The following is a 23,874-nucleotide window of genomic DNA, read 5'->3' as shown; positions in this document are numbered from 1 at the left end:
AAGAGGGGTCGGTGCGCACCCTGAAAGCAGAGCGCCCGGCGCTTCGGGAACACATCCGCAGCTTAGGCAGCCCTGCGGGAGGTCCCGCAGGGCTGTCTAAGCTGCAGATAGCAGCCTGCTTCTCGGAGCGTCGGGCACCCTGAAAGCAGAGTGCCCGGCCCTTTGGGAACACATCCGCAGCCTAGGCAACCCTGCGGGGAACGCAGGGCTCCCCACGCTGCGGATAGCAGCCTGCCGCCCGACGGGCGGGGCGCCCTGAAGCAGAGCGCCCCTCGCGCTGGGCAGACATCGGCCAGCCCCACAAGCTCGGGGGACAGCAGGGAGGCACAACGCCGCCATCCCGCAGTTCCTCGACCTGGTTTGGTTTCCCCGACCTGCTTTTGGGGGGAAAATAAAGGGAAAAAAATTTCCTTTATTTCCCCCCAAAAAAACTAGGTGTGTCCTATGGGACGGAGCGTCCTATGGGACGAAAAATACGGTATATTGAACTGGCTAGATTAACAGATGCAATTAGAGATCACCCTAGACAAGTGTTTCAAAAAGCATGGGAAAAATGCAGAGAATACTTCACAAAACAGCGCCCTAAAATACATACCTGGACTTGTTTCGATTAATGTCTGCAGGAGACTTTGTGGATATTTAACTTATATGTCAGGGAACTGACATCAGAGCGAGAAGCGGAAGCAGGGCTCCCGAGCGATGCCGGAGAGGGGACCAGCATGGGGGAAGGAATTCAAGGTAACACCAATAGAGAAGAGAGGGAGATGGAGGAATTGGAGACAGGGCTCCAAGACCCTTCACCCGAAACTAGTGGAGAGAGCGCTGGCATGCCCCAGCCTTCCCCTTACTTGCACAGACGCGTTCCGCGCAGGGAACATAGGAGGAGACTCGGGGTCAAACAGCTTTTATGCTGGAAGAGGTTCAAGAAACGCCCACTGACGGATTCTGCAAGTGACTAACAGGTCACGGAGGGCGAGCTCTGACCCTAAGCATGGTTGGGCAGGCAAGCTAACTACATCGCAGGCCATTTACGCACAAGTAACCCCTCACAACCATTACTTTATAATTAGAAAAATCTTAATAATTATTCATAAAGGAAACAGTTTATAAGAAGTAAATAAGGAGGCCAGATACAGGATAAAGGAAGTCTTTTATCTGGTTGTTTGTATTCTTGTATGTTAGACTCACTGTACGTCATGTTCACATTTAATGAGGGTGGATTTGTGTATTGGGGGTGGGGGTTGTGTTATGTTGGAAAAAGAAAAACCAATAAAAATTTAAAATAAGTAAAATAAATAAAAGAGAACTGGAGAAATTCATGGCAGAAGAGAGGGGCTATTGATGGCTGCCATCCATGGTGGCCATTCTCTGCCTCCATGGCTGGAGGCAGCAAAGCTTCTGAATACCAGTTGCTAGAAACCACAGGAACATGGAGTGTGCATTGTGCTGAAATCCTGTTTGTAGGTTTCTCACTGGCCTCTGGTGGGTCTCTGTAAGACCAGGCCTGATCCAGCATGCTTCTCTGATGCTCTCAGTTGCTGTCCATCAAAAACAGTTCCTTTGGAATCATTCGAAAACAACAATCCAGCTCTCCTTTGCCCCCATCTGTTTTTGCCTTTTAAGATGAAGGGAGAATGACTCAGCCTGCAAAAATCGTGGAGCGTACAGCAAGGAGCAATGCATGACGCTAACAATAGTGTTGATTTTGGCAGATAGGTGAGCACCTTCAAACATGCCTGCCCATTAGTATTCATTAGTAACAGAACTGTGTATTTACCCAGCCGCTTTCAGAATACAGCCCTAAAGAATCAAATTGCACGTTGTAGTAATGGGAACAATCATACACCACAGTAATTGCCAGTGGGAGTAATGTTTGATTACAGAGCCCAGTAACATTTTCAGTGCATAAGAAACTTCAAAGCAGTCTCAGCTCAATTCTGTTCTTCATTCAAGAATAACAGATTTCCTGAGATTTGTCCTGAGAAGAATAAGTCGGTAGCCACTTTATTAAAAAGAAACGAACAGAGCGTACAACTGTCAAATTGTAGGTTTGGCCGTAGTCCCTCTAACAGCACAATCCCATGCAGCGTGTAGGAAGTTAATTCAGAAATAAATACCACTGAATTCAATGGGTCTTACTCCCATTGGGATGTCAATTCCAATGTTATGATTATTTTAAATCCATCCATGGGAATTCAATAGTTTAACTAAGGGCTGGATGAAGAAGGACTTCCTTTTACATGTTTAGTTGGGTGCACAAGATCTCTTAGTTTCAGTTAAGGGCCAACATATTACTTCTGCACTGACCCAGAGACAGAAAGAAAAGTCAGCATGTTAGGTGTTGGTGTTTTAAATAGAGCTTTCTCTGATCAGCAAAAATATGTTTCAAAGTTATACTGGACCGACACCCCCTCCCCAAAAAAGTTGCGTCAAGGAAGAGGTATTCTTGTAACATGACACAGTTGTGGATGCTCTGTGCCAAGGCTTCAAGGTGGGCTATGATATAAGAGTGCAATTGTGGTGCAGATCATTGACAAGTTGCAATTAGTCCATCACTCCTGCTGTATTCCAGCAGGTGAAAACAGCTCCTGCCCGCAGAGCATGCTGGGATTCCCAACAGGGTTTTGCCTTGATAGCTCTGGGAAAACAACAGCATGTTGCCGTCTAAATGGTAGCTAGACAGCTTTGAAGCCCCTGCTGAACAACAGAGCGGCGGAGTAAAATCTGCATGGAGAGATATAATTGTAGTAAGCACTTCCATTAGCTTCGCTGTCTAAACCACAGTCCCTCGGGACTTGTTCTGCTTCTCGGCAAAGTATTTTCCCACAGTTGCTGTCCACAGAGCCGTGGTGACTTTATCTGAACGGTGCAGCGCTTTAGAAAGAATGTTGCTGAAGGATCGCATTGTCCGCAAAACTGGTAGGGCCAGCTAGGGCTTGAAGAAGGAACTTGATGGTTGTTGGGCTTTCTGGGATCTGCTCAAGACTGCAGAGATATGGGGAAAGCATAACAGTGATAGTCCATTGCCTCCCCTCACCTCTGGCCTACAAATGTTTGTAGGCTGGGCCTGCGATGGTGTCTGGGATAGAGGCAGTGTGGTGTAGTGGTTAAGAGTGGTAGTCTCATAATCTGGTGAACCGGGTTCGCGTCTCCGCTCCTCCACATGCAGCTGCTGGGTGACCTTGGGCCAGTCACACTTCTCTGAAGTCTCTCAGCCTCACTCACCTCACAGAGTGTTTGTTGTGGGGGAGGAAGGGAAAGGAGAATGTTAGCCACTTTGAGACTCCTTCGGGTAGTGATAAAGCAGGATATCAAATCCAAACTCCTCCTCCTCCTCCTCTTCTTCTAGTTTAGGTCTTCCTTGGCCTCCACTTCAAGCCCATAGGTGGGAGATCAGGGCTCTTTCCACATCATATTCTCTCCTCAGCCCTTCACAAGCCCTGCTTCTCACTCTCCTTGAGTGCTCTTGCCTGGCAATGACGTGTCCTTGGACTCTGGGTCATGCCCCTTGCTTGCTTGGACTGAGGGCAGAAAGGGGTCTGTCTGTGTGTATGTAGAAACTAACTAGCCTACTGTACAACCATATAATGTACATGTTCTTCTCCTTCTCCTTTTGCTTCTGGCCCATGGGGGCCTGGAAGGGAATGCTTTCCTTTGGCTGAAAATGGCCTCCCACTTCTGCTTTACTACCTGTCTGTCATGACACTACCCGTCATGAGCCAGGAGTCAGCTTCGCCTACTGAACAGCAGCCTGAAGGGGATGAAGTTGGAGCGACTCCACCTGCAACTGATGAGCCTTCACATAAGAAGAGGCACTGATGAGAACCAGCTGGCTCTGGGCTTCTTGAACGGAGCTCTCAGCAGCAGTCAGATGCCAGAAACAACGCCTGTGGTTCCCAGCCGTACCTTGGTCTCCATCTCGACCCTTGGCTCTGTGATCATCAGGATACTTGACCTCTGGGCTGTCAGGCTTTATATGTGGATTCTGCTCTCAGGCAAATGTTCCTCAGAGGCTCCTAACCTGTGCTTGCTCAGCAATGGAACTCAGTCAAGGCTGCGACACTACCTTTGAGCACATACCATGGTTTTCACTCCAGGCAGTGAATGACTACCCCTTTCTACTGCCCCTAACTCACCTGTCCACCATCCATTCAAACTCAACTCTGCCTTGGCTGCTCATAGCCAAGAGAAGAAAGTATCCTAACCTTCAGAAGGTGTCTAATCCAGAAAAAGCTAGAGCAATCCTAAGGTAGGATGTCAGGTAGTTCAGGTAGGATGTGTCTATGATACAGCAGATCTGCCAACACATCTGAAGCTTGGCAGATCAGAAGACAGCAGATTCACCAAACATTTCAGCCCAGCAGATCTTTTACAAATGCCCCCATTTGAAAGAAGAGTGATGGGAACATTAGCTACAGCAACTCTGATTCAGGTCCCTCTCAGGGGAATGCATTTAGGAGGTCCACAGCTGACACGCTCCATTTCAGAGCCCAGCACTGGCTAGAGCCAACAGAAGGATCACTGGCAAGAGCTCTCCACCCATCAAGGTCTCCACAATGGTGGAATGCCGCACCCCCCCCAATAGCAAAAAACAACAACCAAAAACAATGGGGAACACGTCCACCATATTCTGACCCAGAGGTGGAGAACCTGTGGTCCCCCAGATGTTGCTGGACTACAACTCCCATCATCGCTGACAATTAACCATGCTGGCTGGGGCTGATGGGAGCTGGAGTCCCACACCATCTGGAGGCCCAAGCGTTTTATGACAGTAGGGTAAGATTTCTCTATTGGTTCATCTCTCTCAGAGTACACTAGATGAGGAATACATTTGTTTATCATTTATGTATTAAACATATTTGTTACCCACCCTCCACAAAAAAACCCCTGGGGAATAAAATTGCAAAATTCAATACCTATATAGCAAACAGTTAAAACTACAATCAACCAATAAAAACATTTATATAAATAAATAACCATTGCACTGTCCCAAAAGCCTGGTATTAAGCATATTTCAGGTAACATAAAATTTAAAAAAGACAAATAAGTCAGAGGAACATGGACAAAAGCAAAGGAAATTCTTAATGTGAATTCAGTCACTATTCATTGTTGTTGAGCAGAGTAATACTGAATCAATATCTTTATCAGAAACTTGTCCCTACCAAAACATAGCTGTGATAACCCAAGACTTCCTTACCTGCCTTCCTCTCAAGGGTTCGATCACTATTCTGATGCACAGTTCCAGATCATTGAGATAGTCTTTTTCGGTCTGGACCATTTCTGTAATTATCTTGTGCCTTCTAGCCATCAGACGCCTGTTCAGCTGTTCTTCACTTTCCAGGGGTGAGCCAACTGGCCCCAAGGACCCGGCTTGTGGTGCCATTTTTTCTGTAAGAAACAAACACCACTTCTGTTTTTTTCTTTATTTTTTAAAAATATCAGTAAGGGCTAGCAACTTTTGCTGCTTTCAAACAAACCAAGGTGAAGTTCCATCGTAGTTTGTCATAAGCAAAAGCTTATGAACTTCTCACAGCCGTGCCAAAGGAAAGTACGAGGAAGCATATGAGCCTGACGATCACCTCAGCGTGTTTCCAACACAGTAAACCATGGCTTGGCTTGCCTTTCAAACGCAGCCACTCACATCATTTTGATATATATGAGAGTGGTAGGAAGGATACCCCCCTTTTCTACAGAAAACAGCAGAAAAACCCCATTAGGACAACTCTGAGTTTGCTATCAGCTCATATTTGCTGCATTATAGAACAATCCTAACCTTTGATTTGAGCTGATGGAGGGGGTTAAAGGTAAAGGGACTCCTGACCATTAGATCCAGTCGCGGACGACTCTGGGGTTGCGACGCTCATCTTGTTTTATTGGCTGAGGGAGCCAGCGTACAGCTTCCAGGTCATGTGGCCAGCATGACTAAGCCGCTTCTGGCGAACCAGAGCAGCGCACGGAAATGCCATTTACCTTCCCGCCGGAGCGGTACCTATTTATCTACTTGCACTTTGACGTGCTTTCTGCCACAACAGAACACCAAAACCAGAGCAGCGCACGGAAACGCCGTTTACCTTCCTGCTGGAGTGGTACCTATTTATCTACTTGCACTTTGACGTGCTTTCGAACTGCTAGGTTGGCAGGAGCAGGGACTGAGCAATGGGAGCTCACCCCGTCGCGGGGTTTCGAACCGCCGACCTTCTGATCGGCAAGACCTAGGCTCTGTGGTTTAACCCACAGCGCCACCCGCATCCCGCATTATAGAACAATCCTAACCTTTGATTTGAGTTGATGGAGGGGATTAGGATGCAGCAATTTCCTTCCACCTGGCTGTGCCAGCATCTCTGTGCACACCCCAGCTAGGTCTGCTAATGGCGTAGGCTATGAATGGGCTACCACTGCTGCATTCCCATTGGTGGTGGCCAATGTAAGCCCCCCCCCCCCCCAAATAGGGCAGGACTGGAGAAGGGGTCGGCCACGGTTGGTTTGGGTTTTTAAGGAGGTCCAGCAGCACAAGAGGAGACTGCTTCAATCTCTCTGCCCTGCCAGTGCAACAAAAGTATTTAAAAAACCACCCGGCCCTCTCTATCTTTTGGTGAATGCATTGCAGGAGGTTGAACTAGATGATCCTCTACAGTTCTATGATTCATCCTCCAGATGAAAGGAATCCTAAGCAGGTCTAACTTCATTTGCACATTTTCATCTCCTTGCTTCTTCCCTCCCCTCACAATCTGAGTTTAGATTGTAAGCTTCTTGGAGCAGGGACCTGTCTAGTTTATTTATAAAGCGCCATACACGTCTTTTGCACTACAGAAATAAATGATACAAGGACTGTTTTCACAAATAACGTTCCCAATGTTATACTGCACGAATTAAAAATATGAAATGAAGCCAGTTCCCCCTTTGGATGCAGTGTGCTGCCATTAACACTGAAAGGGGGTTAGTGTGGCCTTGGAAATCAGATCTCTGTCCAACTGCACTGCTGAGTTCCAGCACCAAGGGCCTTCTGGCGGTTCCCTCACTGAGAGAAGCCAAGTTACAGGGAACCAGGCAGAGGGCCTTCTGGGTAGTGGCGCCCACCCTGTGGAACACCCTCCCACCAGATGTCAAAGAGAACAACAACTACCAGACTTTTAGAAGATATCTGAAGGCAGCCCTGTTTAGGGAAACTTTTAATGTTTGATGTATTACGGCATTTTAATATTTTGTTGGAAGCCACCAGATGGGCGGGGTATAAATAATAATAATAATAATAATAATAATAATAATAATAATAATAATATTATTATTATTATTATTATTATTATTATTATTATTATTATTATTTAATATTACTAGCTTTTGAGGGTGGTGTAGAAAAATCCATAGAATTTTATCCATTTTATCCATCTTCTATGGATAAAAAAAACACTTCAGAGGTAACATAGAATCAGTGTGACAGATGCAGCCACAAAGTATTTCTTGTTTGTATATTTGTTTATGTACTCATTAGTCACATTTCTAGATCATCCTTCCTCCCTAGGCAGCCCAGGGCAATCCACAACAAAATATAAACATGCATACAACAATAACTTTTAAAAATACCTTTGTAAAACTCAGAACAATGAAAACACACCAATCAGCAGTCATTTTTGTCCCCTATAAGAGACCATCCTTCCTTTCGATCCCCTGTGTTTTACAGATAATGTGATTTGTTTTCTAACTAGCTCAGTCGAGGGCTTCTACGTTCCAAGTCAAGAGCTTGCGCATCCTACTCTTGATTTGATAGTAATGGCATGGAAGTTGGAGTAATGTACCCAAAAGCATGTACTCCAAGCACCAGACACCCACCTCTCTCAATTAGACATTTGCATCCACAGCAGGGTGGATGTGGGGGAAGGGAAGCCTTGCTTTTGGCTCCTTGCCATTACGCAATACAATAGGAGCTCGGTGGTTTGCTTGTCCTTGGTGGTGTCGGGTTACATGCCTGCAAGGCTCTCCCCGAGGGGATGACATTGCCAAATAAGCTACCTGTGTCCTTTGCAAATAAAAAAAAAGTATATTGGAAAAATTAGAATAATAAAAAGAATAGTAAAAAGCAAACCATTTCCCATGTCATGCAAGGTAAATCTCTGCACTTACCTCCACAGGTGTAATGGGGGTGTGTGTGTGTGTGATTCTCTGAGTGAGAGAGTGGCAGGAGAGTGTGTGTGTGTGTTTGCAAAGCCCTTGGCAAGCTGTGCAGCTCTAAACTCTGCAGCAACTCTCTATGCATCAGCGTGCAAGAGGTGTGTTGGGGGCAGTGTGGGGACAGGCTGAGGGAGGGTCTGCCGCCAGGAGTGTGGATATTCCAGTCTTTCCACTGCATGGATTCTTCCATTCAAGGATTTAAATAAGCCCTTTTAAGTGTGCAAACTTTCAGAAAGCGCACCCAGCTGTGCTACATGCCACTTAAAAAGACTCAGACACACATGGCCATTATTTGAATATTTCCTTTGCGGGGGGAGCATGGAACCACCTGGTTTGCCAAAGCTTACTGGCTTATGTGCTTGCCAGCTGAAAGATTGCCGTTTGGTGCCTTGGAGCCATGCCGCATTTAGTCTTTTGTAGCCACACAGCCAACCCCCATGTTTCCCCACCCCACGGCTACTTGGAATTCTGGGAAGGCAGAGGAGCAATGATGCTGGACATGAGAACATAAGAAGATGTGCCAGTCCAATGGTCCATTTAGTCCAGCATCCAGGCCAGCAGGCCAAACGTGACCCACCAGGGATAAAATTTGGCCCACAAAGCTGTTTCCCCCCAAATTATGCCATCAGGGGTGTGGCAGATAGGAATGTGGCTGCCAGTGCCACAGTGGGGCTGGCAGCAGGGTCAGGGGTCAGATCTGCCACAATGACCTTGGTAGCATGTTAGGTAAGGGTGCTGAGAGTTGCTAGCAGACCCCTATTCCCCTTAGGTAAAGGTAAAGGGTAAAGGGACCCCTGACCATTAGGGCCAGTCGTAGACAACTCTGGGGTTGCGGCACTCAACTCGCTTTACTGGCCAAGGGAGCCAGCGTACAGCTTCCAGGTCATGTGGCCAGCATGATTAAGCCACTTCTGGTGAACCAGAGCAGCGCACGGAAACACTGTTTGCCTTCCCGCTATTTATTTACTTGCACTTCGTGCTTTTGAACTGCTAGGTTGGCAGGAGCTGGGACCGAGCAATGGGTGCTCACCCCGTCGCGGGGATTCGAACTGCCACCCTTCTGATTGGCAAGTCCTGGGCTCTGTGGTTTAACCCACAGTGCCACCCGCGTCCCCCTATTCCCCTTACAGAGCTACAATTCTCAGAGTAGTTTAACTGTCGATTTGCTATTCCCACTGAACTCTGGGAATTCTGGCTCAGTGAGTGGAATAGGAGTATCCTTAACAACTCTCAGTACTCTTATCAAACTACATTTCCCATGAAGCTTTGGGAGAAGCATTTACAGCGGTATGATACTGATTCATAGCGTAGATGGCGCCTGAACGTGTTTTGCTCGGCATAAAGAAGTTCTAAAAATACGTGTGTATCTAGCTTTCCAGAGTATTTGAACAGAGGAAACATTATAGTCTCTGTGACCTTGCATGAACTGCCACCAAATTTGAGAGTGCTCTGATACTATCAGGTCCAGTGACAGATTATTGATTAGGCAATCCAAACTCCAGACACCGGTTTTTGTTTTCCAATGAATTATATTTTTGGCAATAGATATGAAAGAGGCATCCCTTCCAGGAAATATCTGGTTTCAATTTCCTGACCATAGAGTCTTTTAATTGCTAACCGAGTGCTCTCTGGAGTGTTGAAAGAGCTCAATGAAAGAAAGAAAAATTGCCCATATGAAATATTATCCTCACGGTGAATTGTTTTTCTGGTGGATTCAGATGACCATTTTCTCTTCTCACTGGGTGATAATTTCTGAAGTCAATGCATAAAAGGATCCCTGTATGGATTCTGCAATAGTCATTTCTGAAAGTTACAGGGGTGGAATTTGGGGTGGGATGGGTTTGCAGCATCTCCAAAGAATAGTGGTCACAGAATTTATTTATTAAATTTATATCCTGCCCTTCATCCAAGGAGCTCTTTTCACCTGTGTCGAAAGAATTCTATTGGCCATGGGTTAGCTCAATCGGTAGAGCATGAGACTCTTATGAGACTCAAGGTTGTGGGTTCAATCCCCATGTTGGGCAAAAGGATTCCTGCATTGCAGAGGGTTGGACTATACGTATGACCCTTGTGTTCCTTTCCAACAATGCTATGATTCCCCCAGTTTGTTACTGAGCCTGCTTGGAAATTCTGCTTCCTCTTTCGGGGGGCAAGAAATCAGTAGTCACTGTAACCTCAGTTAAATTTACCTTTTTTTTTTTTTACCCAAAAGAACAATGCTGTGTCTTGTTAATAAAGAGTTCAATATGAAAAGGGAAGAAATAAAGGCCCATAGAACATATTTTTTACCTACCTGCTGGTCCCTCCCCCCCCTATGTAATTATAGCCTCAACATTATAGGCTGTTGTATTCCTATTTGTAACTTGATTCTATTGAGGAAAAAGGGCTATATATACACATGCAGCAGGACATCAATAATGGAAACAAATCCATTGAAGAGAAAGTGCGACTGACCTGCACGGAGAACCTCCAGAGTTAAAGGAAATTCGGCAACCAGTAAGAAAGAATCAGCATCCATAAGGGCTGAGAGATGGGAAAAAAGGCCCTGCCCTATACAAACTTTAGCTTAGGAAAGAAAGTCGCTGCCTTGATGGGTTGCATATACCCCACCTCCCACAGACCCGTGGTATTTTTTTTCTAACCTCTGTAGTGCACTGCCAGCTTGAAGATGGTGATTATCCACTTAAATTACACTAACCTGTCAAAGTAAGTAGAAAAAGGGGAAAGTTTGAGATGTGTCCAACAGCAGCACTGGTAAACCACTGAAAGAGATTTCAGAAACATTCTTGGAGGACCAACTTTCTAAATTTCAATAAGGAATATTCCACAGATAACAACACCACTTTTCAGAGATGCATGGATGGAGGAGGAGATGCGGTACAAAGAATCATGGGGATCCAGAACAAGTTTTTATCATTTGTAGAACCTGAGATGAGGCAAAATATACAAGCACTAGTTGTCTTATTTTTCTGGTGAGAAACTAGCCTGTTTTCCCCCATCCCCCAGTGTTTTACTTATCTGCCAGTCCACCCCTTCCTTCTGGGGGGGAAATCCTACAGCCACCTATGCAAAGAAGTTAGTATTGCAATGACCAGCATTGTGGTTTGTTTGTTTTTGAGACCTCATGTAAAAGCATGCAAATTTCCATTTAATTCTACTGGATCTGACTTTTATCCAGGTATGAGTGTGTGTTTCTGTCTATGTCTTGGAGAGATGACCCAGGCAACAAAGTATATTATAACATATATAATAGAACTGACAAACCTAGACAGCATCTTAAAAAGCAGAGACATCACCTTGCCGACAAAGGTCTGTATAGTTAAAGCTATGGTTTTCCCAGTAGTGATGTGTGCAAGTGAGAGCTGGACCATAAAGAAGGCTGATAGCTGAAGAATTGATGCTTTTGGATTATGGTGCTGGAGGAGACTCTTGAGAGTCCCATGGACTGCAAGAAGATCAAACCTATCCATTTTGACGGAAATCAGCCCTGAGTGCTCACTGGAAGGACAAATCATGACGCTGAGGCTCCAATACTTTGGCCACCTCATGAGAAGAGAAGACTCCCTGGAAAAGACCCTAATGTTGGGAAAGATGGAGGGCATAAGGAGAAGGGGACGACAGAGGACAAGATGGTTGGACAGTGTTCTCGAAGCTACCAACATGAGTTTGACCAAATTGGGAAGGGAGTGGAAGACAGGAGTGCCTGGCGTGCTCTGGTCCATGGGGTCACGAAGAGTCAGACACGACTAAATGACTAAACAACAACAATAGAACTGCAACTTCCTATATACTAACAGCCAGCTTGTTCTGCGGGTGCCAATCCTTATATCACCAAAATGGTTCTTCTCCCATCCCATCTCAAACAAGAGGGAGAGATCAGCTGACTTGGAGAGGGGAATCCCAAAGTTTTGCAGCAACACACACACACACACACACACACACACACACTCAACAAGTACTATCTAAAGAGGCAGGGACCCAGCAACAAATCTGAGCATGTTCAGTGGGCACTGAGGGCTAAGTGTCTGTTGGAGGGAGGGGGTGGAATGGAGTTTCCTTGAAGAGGGCATTGCTGGCTGGCTCAGACACTGAACAAGACATCGCAGCATTTTGCTGAAAGTCCCACTTGTTCACTGGATTTGCAGTGCAATCTTACGCAGGTATATACTACAGAAACTCAAAAGCAAGCCCTTATTGAGTTACTTAACTGAGAGGGAAGCATGTGTAGGATTGTAGCCTGAAAACATCTTGATTGACTAAAACAGGCACTCCGGCAAATCAAGCCACAGGTTTAAAAATGTTGTTTTGCATTACTTTTAAAATGCAAGTATTTAAAGCACCATTGGACACAATGGGATGTGCATGGCCGAGCAGTATACAGCAGCAGACTCCGCCCCTTGACCTATATGCATATTCATGCAGCCCTTATAGGTTTGAGACTTCAAGTCGGCCATTGGGGATTGGCATCATTGGGCTAATGCTCACACCCCAGTAGGGGAAGCAATACCAATTCATGGGGTCTCCTGGCCCTGCTATTCCCCCTCCTGGCTTGTCTGTGCCCTCTTTAGACGAGCAGTGAGAGGAGCACAGAGAAGGAGCAAAAACATCCACATTCCTTGTCCTCTCTTGGTATCCAGCAACTGAAGCCAGAAGTGAGGGAAGCAAGGGAGGCTTCCTTTCCCGGGGAACTATCCACTGGGGGCATCTTGATCAAGGGAACCCACACTATGGGGCTATTTGATTTTTCATGTGATCAAATGAATGACTGGACTCTCTTTTATGGAATGACAGCCCTGATAGGCAATGCTCTTTGAACAATAAAACAAGCTTACTGTGAATCATAGAACCATAGCATTGCAGTGTAAAGTCTAATGTTTCAATGGCAAGGTCAACCGTATTCAGCACCCGACATCAAACGAGAGAAATTTACAAAATGCCACTAACAGGCTAGGCAAAGTTGTGAAATCTAGTTCCCATGCAAATTGGGCCAGGTCCAACGGGCACGTAAGCTCCGGGGCATATTTAGTGCTCACCAGGAACTAGATCATATGTCATGAAAGTACGTCCTGGAATTACTGAATAGGTATTGTGGAAGGTGGGGTGGGCAGAACACTGCCGACACTGGGTCTGTATATATAGCAGAGCAACATAGCCTGCCCTTGACACACCAAGCAAATGCACACATGCCGTTTCCTTGTGTGTTAAGAAGAATGTTCTGTGCAGCCGAAGTGTTCTGCCAGGTAGCCTTTGCATATAAGGAAATGCCGTGTCTGCAGTACCCTTTAAGAGGGCTGGAGGGAAGGAGGGGGGACTAAGAACAACACGGACTATTGTTCATCACAGAGATCTAGTTCTCCCTGGAAAGGGGTGTGTGTGAAAGCCTATGGGGACATGGCCTTAGGGCAGCATAACCAAACCTGTTCCGTATTACCAGTGTAGTTTTACAGACTGCATTCCTCCAGTGAGGCGAAAAGAAACTTCACTGTAGTTATTTAAACCATTTTGCTGATAATCCTATGCACACTTACAGGTAAACATATGTAGAACTGGCGTGTTGATCGTACAGCCTAACCCTCTTTTAGAGGATTGTTGTCTAGGAAGTCGTTTTAATGATGCACAGGTGGTTCTGCATTTTTCTTTTCCCTGCTCAGAAATGGCACTTTATTTTCATTATTTCAAATCTGCTACAAGTCCTAGGAACTATGTTTTTTCTCCCTGCACTCTGGGAGATCAGAGTTCTGCTGAATTCACGGAGACAGCTGTGCAATAAATAGCATTGGGGATTGCAGTTTGCAGAAGAGAAAACACACCCTTCTGCCCAATGGGAATATATATGTGTAAAATAAAATGTCATTGTACTTATGTGTGGCCTCAGGGGTGTGCAGGGGTGGAAAATGTATGTTGTCTCAGATCACCTGTTCCTAATCCAAACAAGAAAATAACCAAATCAAAGCATCTCCCCCCACCCCGCAAGACAAACGTTCACTTCCTACTATTTAAGGCTGCATACAAAATATCTCACCCTGTCTGTATATTTCAATGCGTGGCTTCAATGCATTAAAATTGCCCCTTGTGTTACTTACAAAGTGTTACAGCAGGAGCAGTTTGACAGTTAAAATGCCGCAAAATTGCATTTAATCACGCACTTCCCCTCAACGTGAGATGAGCTAGGTTCCCTTCAAAGTATTTCCTAGCTTAGTGGTGCTACAGTGAAGAACCTATTTCTTACAACAGCAACAGCAATAATACTGGCAAGTGCTTAATAAGATCTATTCCATAAAAATGTTTCCCACCACATCTAACCTGCTCACCACCTTCCATCACAGCTAACACCATCATGCAAGCTTCTCTGGTATGGAATTGTTTTCCAATAGTTAGACCAGTACTTCAGAAATGTGGGTCACAATGCAGTCCTAGCCAGGTCTACTCAAAAGTAAAGATTCACTGAATTCCATGAGGCTGGCTCCCGGGTTAGTAGGGTTAGGATTGCAGCCTCAAGCCCTTCCTCTCCTCATTTTTATTACCTTGTAATTTCTGGTTGTATTCACTCCTGTCGGACTGACTCCTCCTCAAAGTCCCAGAGCTGTTGTGGTCTCCAGAAATATGACTCTCCACCACCGTGTCTGTCTTCCTCCTCTCCAGCATGTACAGCCTGTGCCTTATGAAGGTCAAGTTTTTTTTCCTGGCCCCCACACTTTCTTTCCCAGGTGGCTCTTTGGTGTCCATTTCCAGACCAGAGCAGGAAAAGAAAGGAGATGGAAAAGGAAGAAACCTGATTGAGTAGAAAAGCTAAGCTGGTTCTCCCTTGCAGGAGGTGTGTTTGCCTGCTTGTTGCTTGGGTGAATGGAGCAGCTTCTCCAATGGATCAGCTGTCTTGCTCCAAGTTCCACTTCTTACCTGGCTCACCTGACTGCCACCTCTGCAGCCTAGCAGGGCTCCACCCCTATGAGGTCATCCTTTAGTTACACTGACTGGGGAACCAGACACCTGTTACCTGAGAGACTTGCAGCACAGGGCATGGCATAGCAGCAGGGACTGATCAGCTGGCAAGGCCCTTTCGGGAGCATGCAGGCTCACTTGCATATCTTCCCCTCATTTTTACATCTCTTTCTTTTTAACACCTTTTTATCTATGTGAAAACAAACTCATGCATGGTTTTAATTCTGCTTCTCCACCCTCGGAATATCCTGTCCTTTAGGTGAAGTAGGTGGAGACTTTGCATATCTTTACACTTGACAGGCAGTGGACACCTGAGTCATTGTCATGCAAGGCAAGGTGAGAACATCTCTATTATCATGCTTCAGGGCATGATTAACTAACCCAGATAGAGGTCAATGTTTTTTATAGCTCAATCCAATGCTTAGCTGCAAGGCCTTTTTATGATTACAAGGTTGCATTTATTTATTTTATGGTTGGAACAAAATTATACATATATTCCCTTCACTCAATTGAAACATCTTGTATTCTGATAATCAGCAACTGTAACATTTAAGTTCTGTGCATTGCAAGGAGCAAAATATTTTTTTTAAAAAAATGCTTTTTAAAAACCAAAACTTGACCTTCCTCCAAATCGCTGAGAGTAGCATACAAGGTTACCCTGCCCAATTATCCTCACAATTACTGTTCTTTTTTTTTTAAAAAAAAATTAAACCTGCCTTTCTGTTTATACAGATAGTAGATTGGAGTGCAATCTGTCTATATATTTTTTTAAAAACCCACACAATACAATTCTAAATAAACAACAGAGAGGACAACAGTGGCAGAGCAGGTCAAACAGTAAAACCCTTAAACTGCCCAGGTGGATAAACTTAAGTCTTGACATGGTTCCAAAATGTTAACAAGGCTGGCACCAGTTGCACAGCTAAAGGGAGGGCATTCTGCAGATGGGGCACCACCACAGAGAGGGTCCTCTCCAAGCATCACCACAAAAGGCAAGTGTCCTCAGGATGGGATGCAGGGAAGAGCCCATCTATGAGGATCTTAAGGCACAAGAACCCTGTGAGATAGATTCAGGTAGGTAGCCGTGTTGGACTGATGCAGTTGAAATAAATTAAAAAATTAAAAAGTTGTCCAGTAGCACCTTAGAGACCAACTAAGTTTGTTCTGGGTATAAGCTTTCGTGTGCATGCACACTTCTTCAGATACCTTTGAGGTAGGTGAGGTTGAGAGATGGCAACTTGTGGCCCAAAGCCTACCAGCAAGCTAGCTTAGTGGAATCTGAACTCTTGATATGCTAACACACCTGGACAGTTCTGGAGTCTTGGGTGCAGAATAAGGTGAATAAGGTGAATAAAGTGGCAGGGAAGGGAAGTGAAATGTAGGTGGGGGAGTCATCTTCCCACCCATGTTTTGCCACCCAGACACAACAAAAGCTGTTGCTTCAGCTGCTGCTAGAAGTACTTCTTCTTCAGTACCCATTTCCTCCTTGAAAGAATGACCTTAGGGAAGAGGACCTCAGGGAGGAGAAAATATGGCCCGTGTAGTATCATAGAAACACAGTCTACTCAGTCAGTTCGTAACAGGAACATGCTTTATTATCTCATTGCAGGCAGAGCTTTCTTGTGGATCTCTCTGGCTCACATAACAAGCCTCTATGGAAGCACCACAGGGACAAACTAGGTCTGGCAATAACAGACAGAGCGAGTGGAAGTCGCTCTTTTAATAACACTGACCATATGCAAAGTGCCTAAAGCACGAATATTCCTGTCCAGAATGTTAAATCTTTCATTTGCAGAGAGAATGAGCGTTTGGGTGGATGCAAATGGAGAATTTACTGGTAGGATGTTGAAAATAATCCGATCAATGATAGTAAAATGGCCGTTACTGTTTAGCTAATCAGGTTTCAGATGGAAGATGCATACTAAGAGACACGGAAATATGTAGCAACTAGCTTCAACAAAAAGCACTTATGTGTACGAGGAAGAGCATAAACCATGTATTTCCCCGCGCACAATGGAAGCACACACTGTCCTCATGTTAGCTGCAGCCTTGCCAATGTTAATGTTCATATGAATTTCCTTTTTATAAGATAGCTTTTTCTTAAGTGGGGAAACAGGTGCTGGTCTCCGAGCGGAAAACATTGGTGTTGTGTTCCCAGGCAACATCATTACAAGTGTATCAGTAGTTATTGTTCTATGCTCACTGCTAATCCTTGTCCGCATCTCCAGTGGTGAATGTCCCTTTATCATGCCTCTGATAGCTGCTAGGTAAACCAAATGTTCCTTTTCCTTTGCAGCCAACTCCTTCTGATTGGTATAGGACATTTCTTTGTAATCTAGTGAAAATAACATCTGGGGCATTTTTAACAATGATTGCAATTTGTTTGCAATTTTGCAAACCGAGGCTCAGTTATGATGCAAATGTGACTTTTAAAAAACGCAACGGCAGAGCCATAAACTTGGAAGAGCTTCAAGGTCATCTTGCCCAATTCCCTGCCAGTGCAGGAAATCCACTGATAACCTTATCCTTCATAGGTGTCCATCCAGCTGCTGCTCAAAGACCTCTAACCAGGCAGTACATTTCACTGTCAAAAGACACATTGCAAGACTTCAGTGGGCTCTCGGAATGGTGCTTCTGATGGGCCCCAATACGAAGGGGCAGTGCAACAGTTGACCTTGGCTCCCAATAAAAGTGGAACCATCAGCTATACTGAACCTGGCCCAACTGCACTGGGGCCCAATTCAAATTGCTGGTTTTGACCTACAAAGCCTTAAATGGCTCAGGACTGCAATACCTGAAGGTCCACCTCTCTCCATATGCAACCATCATCTGAGGCTCTTCTTCGCATGCCACAAGAGGTCCAATGGGCCTTTTCTGCAGTGGCTCCCCATTTCTGGAATTCTCTCCCCGAGGAGGCTCTCTTGGTGCCTTTATTATAACATGTTTCTAGATATCAGATGAAAACGTTTCTCTTTAATGAGTCCTTTGCCTGTTTAACATTCTATGTGGGGGTTTTTGTGGAGGGGGTTGTTTTTGTTTTTATTGTTTTCATTTTGCATGTTGTGAACTGCCCAGTGAACTTCAGATGAAGGGTGGTATAATAAAACTGAAATAAAACTATCCGTGGGTACAAAGGCTATCCTGGGGGAGAAAGTGGGGAGTGGTGGCACTCCCACATTAAGAAAGGGCTATTGAACTCATGTTCCTGTTTGTGAGCTTCTCAGAGGCATTGGGTTGATCTGCTGTGAGAAAGAGGATGCTTCGACTAGATAGGTGGCCTTTGAGTGATCTAGGAAGGCCCCATAGTTCCCTTATACAGTCATACCTCGGGTTACAGATGCTTCGGGTTGCGTGTTTTCGGTCCATGCTGAACCTGGAAGCACCGGAACAGGTTACTTCCGGGTTTCAGCGCTTTGCGCATGAGTGCCGAATCGCAACCTGCAGACATGACGCTGCGGGTTGCAAATGTGCCTCCCGCACGGATCACATTCGCAACCCGAGCGTCTACTGTATAATAAACACACAAGGACACGGATAGTGAGTGGTTTGGCTTAGGCATTGGATGAAACCAGACTATATCCTGGCTCCTGCACTCTTAAGTCTCTTAAGGGTCAACCACTGGTAGGGGGAGCACCCCCAATTAAGAGCACCCCCAGGGTCCCCAATGGGGTTGTGGCAGGGCCCTAGCCCACGCACAGGCTTCGGACAGAATCCACACCCCCGGACCCCTTTAACGGGATACCCTTATTGAGGAGGGGCAGGCAGAGGCAACAACCTCCCCTCCCATCACAAAGGCTTACCTAATGCACAAAGTTATGACGATTGCTACAAGGTAGGCGAAAACCAAATGGCTGGTGCCAATTTGCCATGTGGGAAAAATTCCTAAGTGGCCCCATCAATATGGCGGCCGACATATGTCCATAGCAAGGTCATGTCATACCAAAGCTTAAAAAGAGGGCGGGGAGATCTGGTGAAGAGGCGAGAGGAGGCAGCCCCCCGGCTGCACTGCAGTTTAAACGTCTTGTGGCCACGCCCCCTGGCTGTACAGATTGGTCGGCCAGCAGCGTGACACAGCTGGGAGTCTCAGTGATGTGGGCGGCATCCCTCTGCCCCCAATCTGAGTCACTGGGGGTCCCGGGTGTCAGTCTGCAACACTGCCCCGCCCCCAGATAAGGGAAGCAGGCTTCTCATGTTCTTATCGCCAGAGTCTCAGGAGGAAAATCTCTCCCAGCCAGGCTACTTGAGATCCTCTGATGAGAGATACAAGAGATTGAATCTGGAATCCTAACACATAAAAGGCTGTGCTCTCTGCCCACCATCACTGTGAAATGAGCCCTTTTTGTGTCACACAATTTAATTACATGGCCATTCAGGGTTTTACAAGAAGACCAAGGTCACTGCGAACGGAAGACCATTGTCAATGGAAGTAATCTACGGGTAAAAAAAGTAAACATTTCAACTCCTTTTTTTCAAACTTTTAGAGCTCTGCAGAAAGCATACATTTGAGATAGCATTTATCAGTGAACCCTTTCTAATGAGCCCTTGGCTGCAGGAAAGCTCCCAAGGAAGAAATCACAGAGGTGGAAATGAGTGATTAAAAAAAACAAAACCACCAAACCTATACATGGCTGTGTTTCAGAGGACTTTGAACATTGCACCTATGAACTTTTATGTAATTTCTCCTCAGTTAACAGTGGCAAGATAAGAACAGACCCATGATGAAAGCAACAAGAAATGTAGGTAGCCAAAGGAATAAATATGGCACCTATTGGCTGCTTATTAATGATAAATCAAAGCTCCAGTGTTAAGAGTAGTTTCTCATAGTGGGGTTAGCAGCCATTATACAGTTTCTGTGCTTGCCATGCCTATTTAGAGAACATTGGATATTTATTTGATTGATTGACTGCTATACTGCCCTTCATCATAAGATCTCAGAGCGGTTCACAGAATAAAATACAGGATAAAAACAAGTAAATAAGTGAAACAAAACAAGATAAACACTCCCCTTCTCAGATACATTTAAAAGGATGTAGGCTCTTAATCAGCCCAAGGCCTGGTTGAAGAGGAACATTTTTGCCTGGCACCTAAAATATATATAATGAAGGCACCAGGCTCAACTCACTTGGGAGAGCGTTCCATAAACAGGGAGCCACTACAGAGAAGGCCTGCTCTTGTGTTGCCACCCTGTGGACCTCACATCTGCTCAGTATGTACAGAGAGTATGCCAAACCACAGGCTCAGTAAATGCACTGGGAATGTAACTTGCAGTGTGGCATTCAAGATTCCAGCTGCTCCTATCCATTCCTCTTCACCACCCCATTACCCACCCTTACCCAGAGTCAATCAGCATTTCATGGTCACTGAACATGCTCAGTCCTCCCTGGCTGTCTTTGGGAGGACCACTTCCTCTTTAGGTCCCCCCCCCCCATCTTCTACAAACCCTGGGATTCCTTCAAACCAGCTAACATCTCCCTCCAGTTTATGGGTTTGGGCTACATGAGTCTTGGAACATCGTTGGCCAAAAAAACACGGGTAAAGAAAGGGCATGGAAATCAGTAACTCTTTGGCTTTAGTGCGGTTTGTATCATTTGACACATTGCCCTTGATCTGATGCTATGGCATGTTGCGCAAAGAAAGAGCAAGGAATTTAAAATGCAAATCTACTAGGGGCCCTGATCTCTCGAAGCCACTGCGGTTGCATTTTATGGCTGAAAGGTTTATGCAAAATGTTGGTTTAACAAAGTTATATTCCCTTTAATGATCTTTATAAGACTTTGCAGAGGAGATAATCCAAGTGAGGATCCACAATAGCAGGGAAAAGGAAGGCACATTCTTCTTGCTTCAGAAAGAAACAACCCCCAAGGAGTCTTAAGTTTATACATATACAAAAAGCAAGTGTATTGCGTATATACACAGGTGAGCATATTTCCAAAATAAGCAATCAGAAAAGGAAAGGGACAGATTTCTCTGTTTTGAGGGGCCAAATGACCTCAATAAATGAATGGGACATTTCATCAGCAGAGCTTGCGGACACGCATTTTCGAAATTTGATTTAATGCTGGGGGAGGGGGGGGTCACAGAGAAGCCAAGTCAGTAACCAGGAAATATTATACATGCAACTTTATGTTTCAGAAATAACTGCACCTGGAAGAATATGCACATGCAATCTTCTGGGCTAGGACAGGGCTTCTGTATGAATTAAATGGCACTTTTGTTTTTAAACCATGGTAATGGCCAGCCATGGGACACGGGTGGTGCTGTGGGTTAAACCACAGAGCCTAGGACTTGCCGATCAGAAGGTCGGCGGTTCGAATCCCCACGACGGGGTGAGCTTCTGTTGCTCGGTCCCTGCTCCTGCCAACCTAGCAGTTCGAAAGCACGTCAAAGTGCAAGTAGATAAATAGGTAGGAAGGTAAACGGTGTTTCCGTGCGCTGCTCTGGTTCACCAGAAGCGGCTTAGTCATGTTGGCCACATGACCCGGAAGATGTATGGCGGCTCCCTCGGCCAATAAAGTGAGATGAGCGCCGCAACCCCAGAGTTGGCCACGACTGGACCTAATGGTCAGGGGTCCCTTTACCTTTAATGGCCAGCCACAAAATAAAAACATCCAGACTTAAATCCTAGCATGCAACCTGAAAGCTCACACTTTCAGTCCGCACAGGGAATTGATGGATTATACCAGTGGCCCACCTGGTCTAGCATCCTGTTCTCATAGGAGTCAACCAGATGCCTATGGAAAGTCCAAAACTGGATCTGACAGCAACAATTCTCTCTGCACCTTTGCTTCCCAGCAACTTTTTGCTTCATTGCTTCATTTGTTATAGGGTCTATGTTTGCATTTAAAATGCTGTGTGGATTATTTTCTCTGCAAACAGGCCTATCTCTCTCACACATATTAGAGCAGATATATAGGCCAAAGGGAGGAGTCGCTGTACTTTTACAAGCTTTTTTTGGAAGATGTGAATCCTGATTTGAGGTCAATGGGCTAGATTTGAACTGGCACAACCAGTTCTCTTTTAGCCTCCTGGCTACTCTCCCTTGGCTTTTAAGTTAACAGGATTAAATATTTGTGAATATAAGCTAATTAATATGCACAAATAGACAAAAGGAATTTCCTCCTCTTCCCCTGGAAAGACATTAAACCCATTTGTAATCGGCACAATTGCATGCTTTCTGTCAGATATTACGCTGTCCATTTTCAGCTGCCCCTCTGCACACTGATCTATGTGTTTAGCCTGCAGTAATTAGGAGGTGGCAACATTTTTCTCTGAAAAGCTTCATTTGCAATTTCTGCAGATCAAGGCTGCTATTAAAGAGACAACCAGAGAAGCCAGTTGGAAACCTGCCATTTCTATTGAGTTCAGAACCAGACTTAATTTCCTGCAACTATTATTGCTTATACCATTGTTGTAAGTTGACGGTGCGTTTGTGGCATCCCACAGCTCATTTCAGGATCTGACCATAGATGTTGACATGTTTTAATCTTTCTTTTAAAACTTGCTAACCTTTTAATTATCTTTAAATGTCGTTTCTAACTGTTTTTGTTTACAACTGTAATATTTCTTGTAAACTGCCTAGAGGTTTTACCAGTGCTTTTTTTCTTGAAGAAAAAAAAGTTTAGGGGTACTCTCATTTTGGCTCAATAAAATCACCATTTTATAGTTCAAATCGGGAAAAATAAATACAGTAAATGGACAAAATTATGAAGAGTCACAAAATGTTAAGGGGTATGCATACCCCTGCGACTCCCCAGAAAAAACCCACTGGGTTTTACTACACTCAAGCAGTGTATACATTTTGTTAAATGAAAAATATGTTAAGTGCCAGAAAAATCTTAGAAAAGTAAATCCTATTGACCTTATCCCACCTTTCCACAGTGATCAAAATAGCTTATGTTGTAATTAAAAACAAAAATATACAGCAATATATATATTAGGGAATAAACACAGGAAGACTGGGAACTTGCCCACAAGTCTGTCAAACTTCAGCACTTTTAATAAGGCAGACTAGAATCCATTATATTCCATTTACGATCATGAAATTAGAGAGACAAGGATCCCATGTGGAAATTTTCAAATCCCTCCACGTGCTTTCTTGTCAGCGCACCAGCCTGCGGGGGTTTCAATCCTTTGCACACTTTTCTTGGAGGAAGCCCACTGAAAACAACTTACATTCGGAAGGTATTATTGTACCGGAAGTGGATACAACGCTCCGTTTTAATCTGCCTGCGGCTGTATCTGCGAATAGGTCTCCCCCCCCCCCCAACTCATTTCGCTATTTACTGAGGTTGCTCATGCAGAAAAATAGCACAGTGCAACCCGATCTAACGTTACGTTTTGCACGAATTAAATCGTACTCAGGTACCAGGGACTTCCTCCTAGGTAAACGTGCTCAGGACGGCAACAGCCCATCTTTCTGCATGTTTGTTGTTGTTTAGTCGTGTCTGACTCTTCGTGACCTCATGGACCAGAGCACGCCAGGCACTCCTGTCCTCCATTGCCTCCCGCAGTTTGATCAAACTCATGCTGGTAGCTTCAAGAACACCATCCAACCATCTCATCCTCTGCCGTCCCCTTCTCCTTGTGCCCTCAATCTTTCCCAACATGCATGTTTACTCGGAAGTAAATACACTCCGAACTCCATGGGAAATACTGCCATTGAAGAGTACTGGAAGTGCGGAGCTACGGGAAAGGGACATGTTTTGCCCTCCTTCAGGCCTCGGGCTAGGCTGCTAAACCAGATCCCCTCCTTGCGGGTTTCCCGCCCCC

At 45.2% G+C, this 23,874-nt stretch overlaps 1 protein-coding gene across 2 annotated transcripts in view; it reads right to left on the bottom strand.

Moving 5' to 3' along the window:
• The window catches only part of ARHGEF38 (Rho guanine nucleotide exchange factor 38), a 55,008-nt gene extending 39,944 nt beyond the window's left edge, over positions 1–15,064 (bottom strand). The window contains exons 1-2 of one of the 2 annotated variants that reach the window (XM_028744246.2): positions 14,691–15,064; positions 5,198–5,388 (exon numbers count right to left, since the gene is read on the bottom strand). In XM_028744246.2, the coding sequence (XP_028600079.2) occupies positions 5,198–5,388; positions 14,691–14,892 (393 nt within the window). In that variant the 5' untranslated portion in view covers positions 14,893–15,064. Of the gene's footprint in view, positions 1–5,197; positions 5,389–8,118; positions 8,188–14,690 lie in introns of those variants that run through there. The other variant, XM_077933887.1, reaches the window with a different exon arrangement.
• Positions 15,065–23,874: the final 8,810 nt, after the last annotated feature.

Source organism: Podarcis muralis, chromosome 9 (genome assembly GCF_964188315.1).
Source record: "Podarcis muralis chromosome 9, rPodMur119.hap1.1, whole genome shotgun sequence".
Lineage (NCBI taxonomy): Eukaryota > Metazoa > Chordata > Lepidosauria > Squamata > Lacertidae > Podarcis > Podarcis muralis.
Note: the sequence above shows the minus strand (reverse complement) of the source record. Positions and strands in the feature narration are given on the sequence as shown.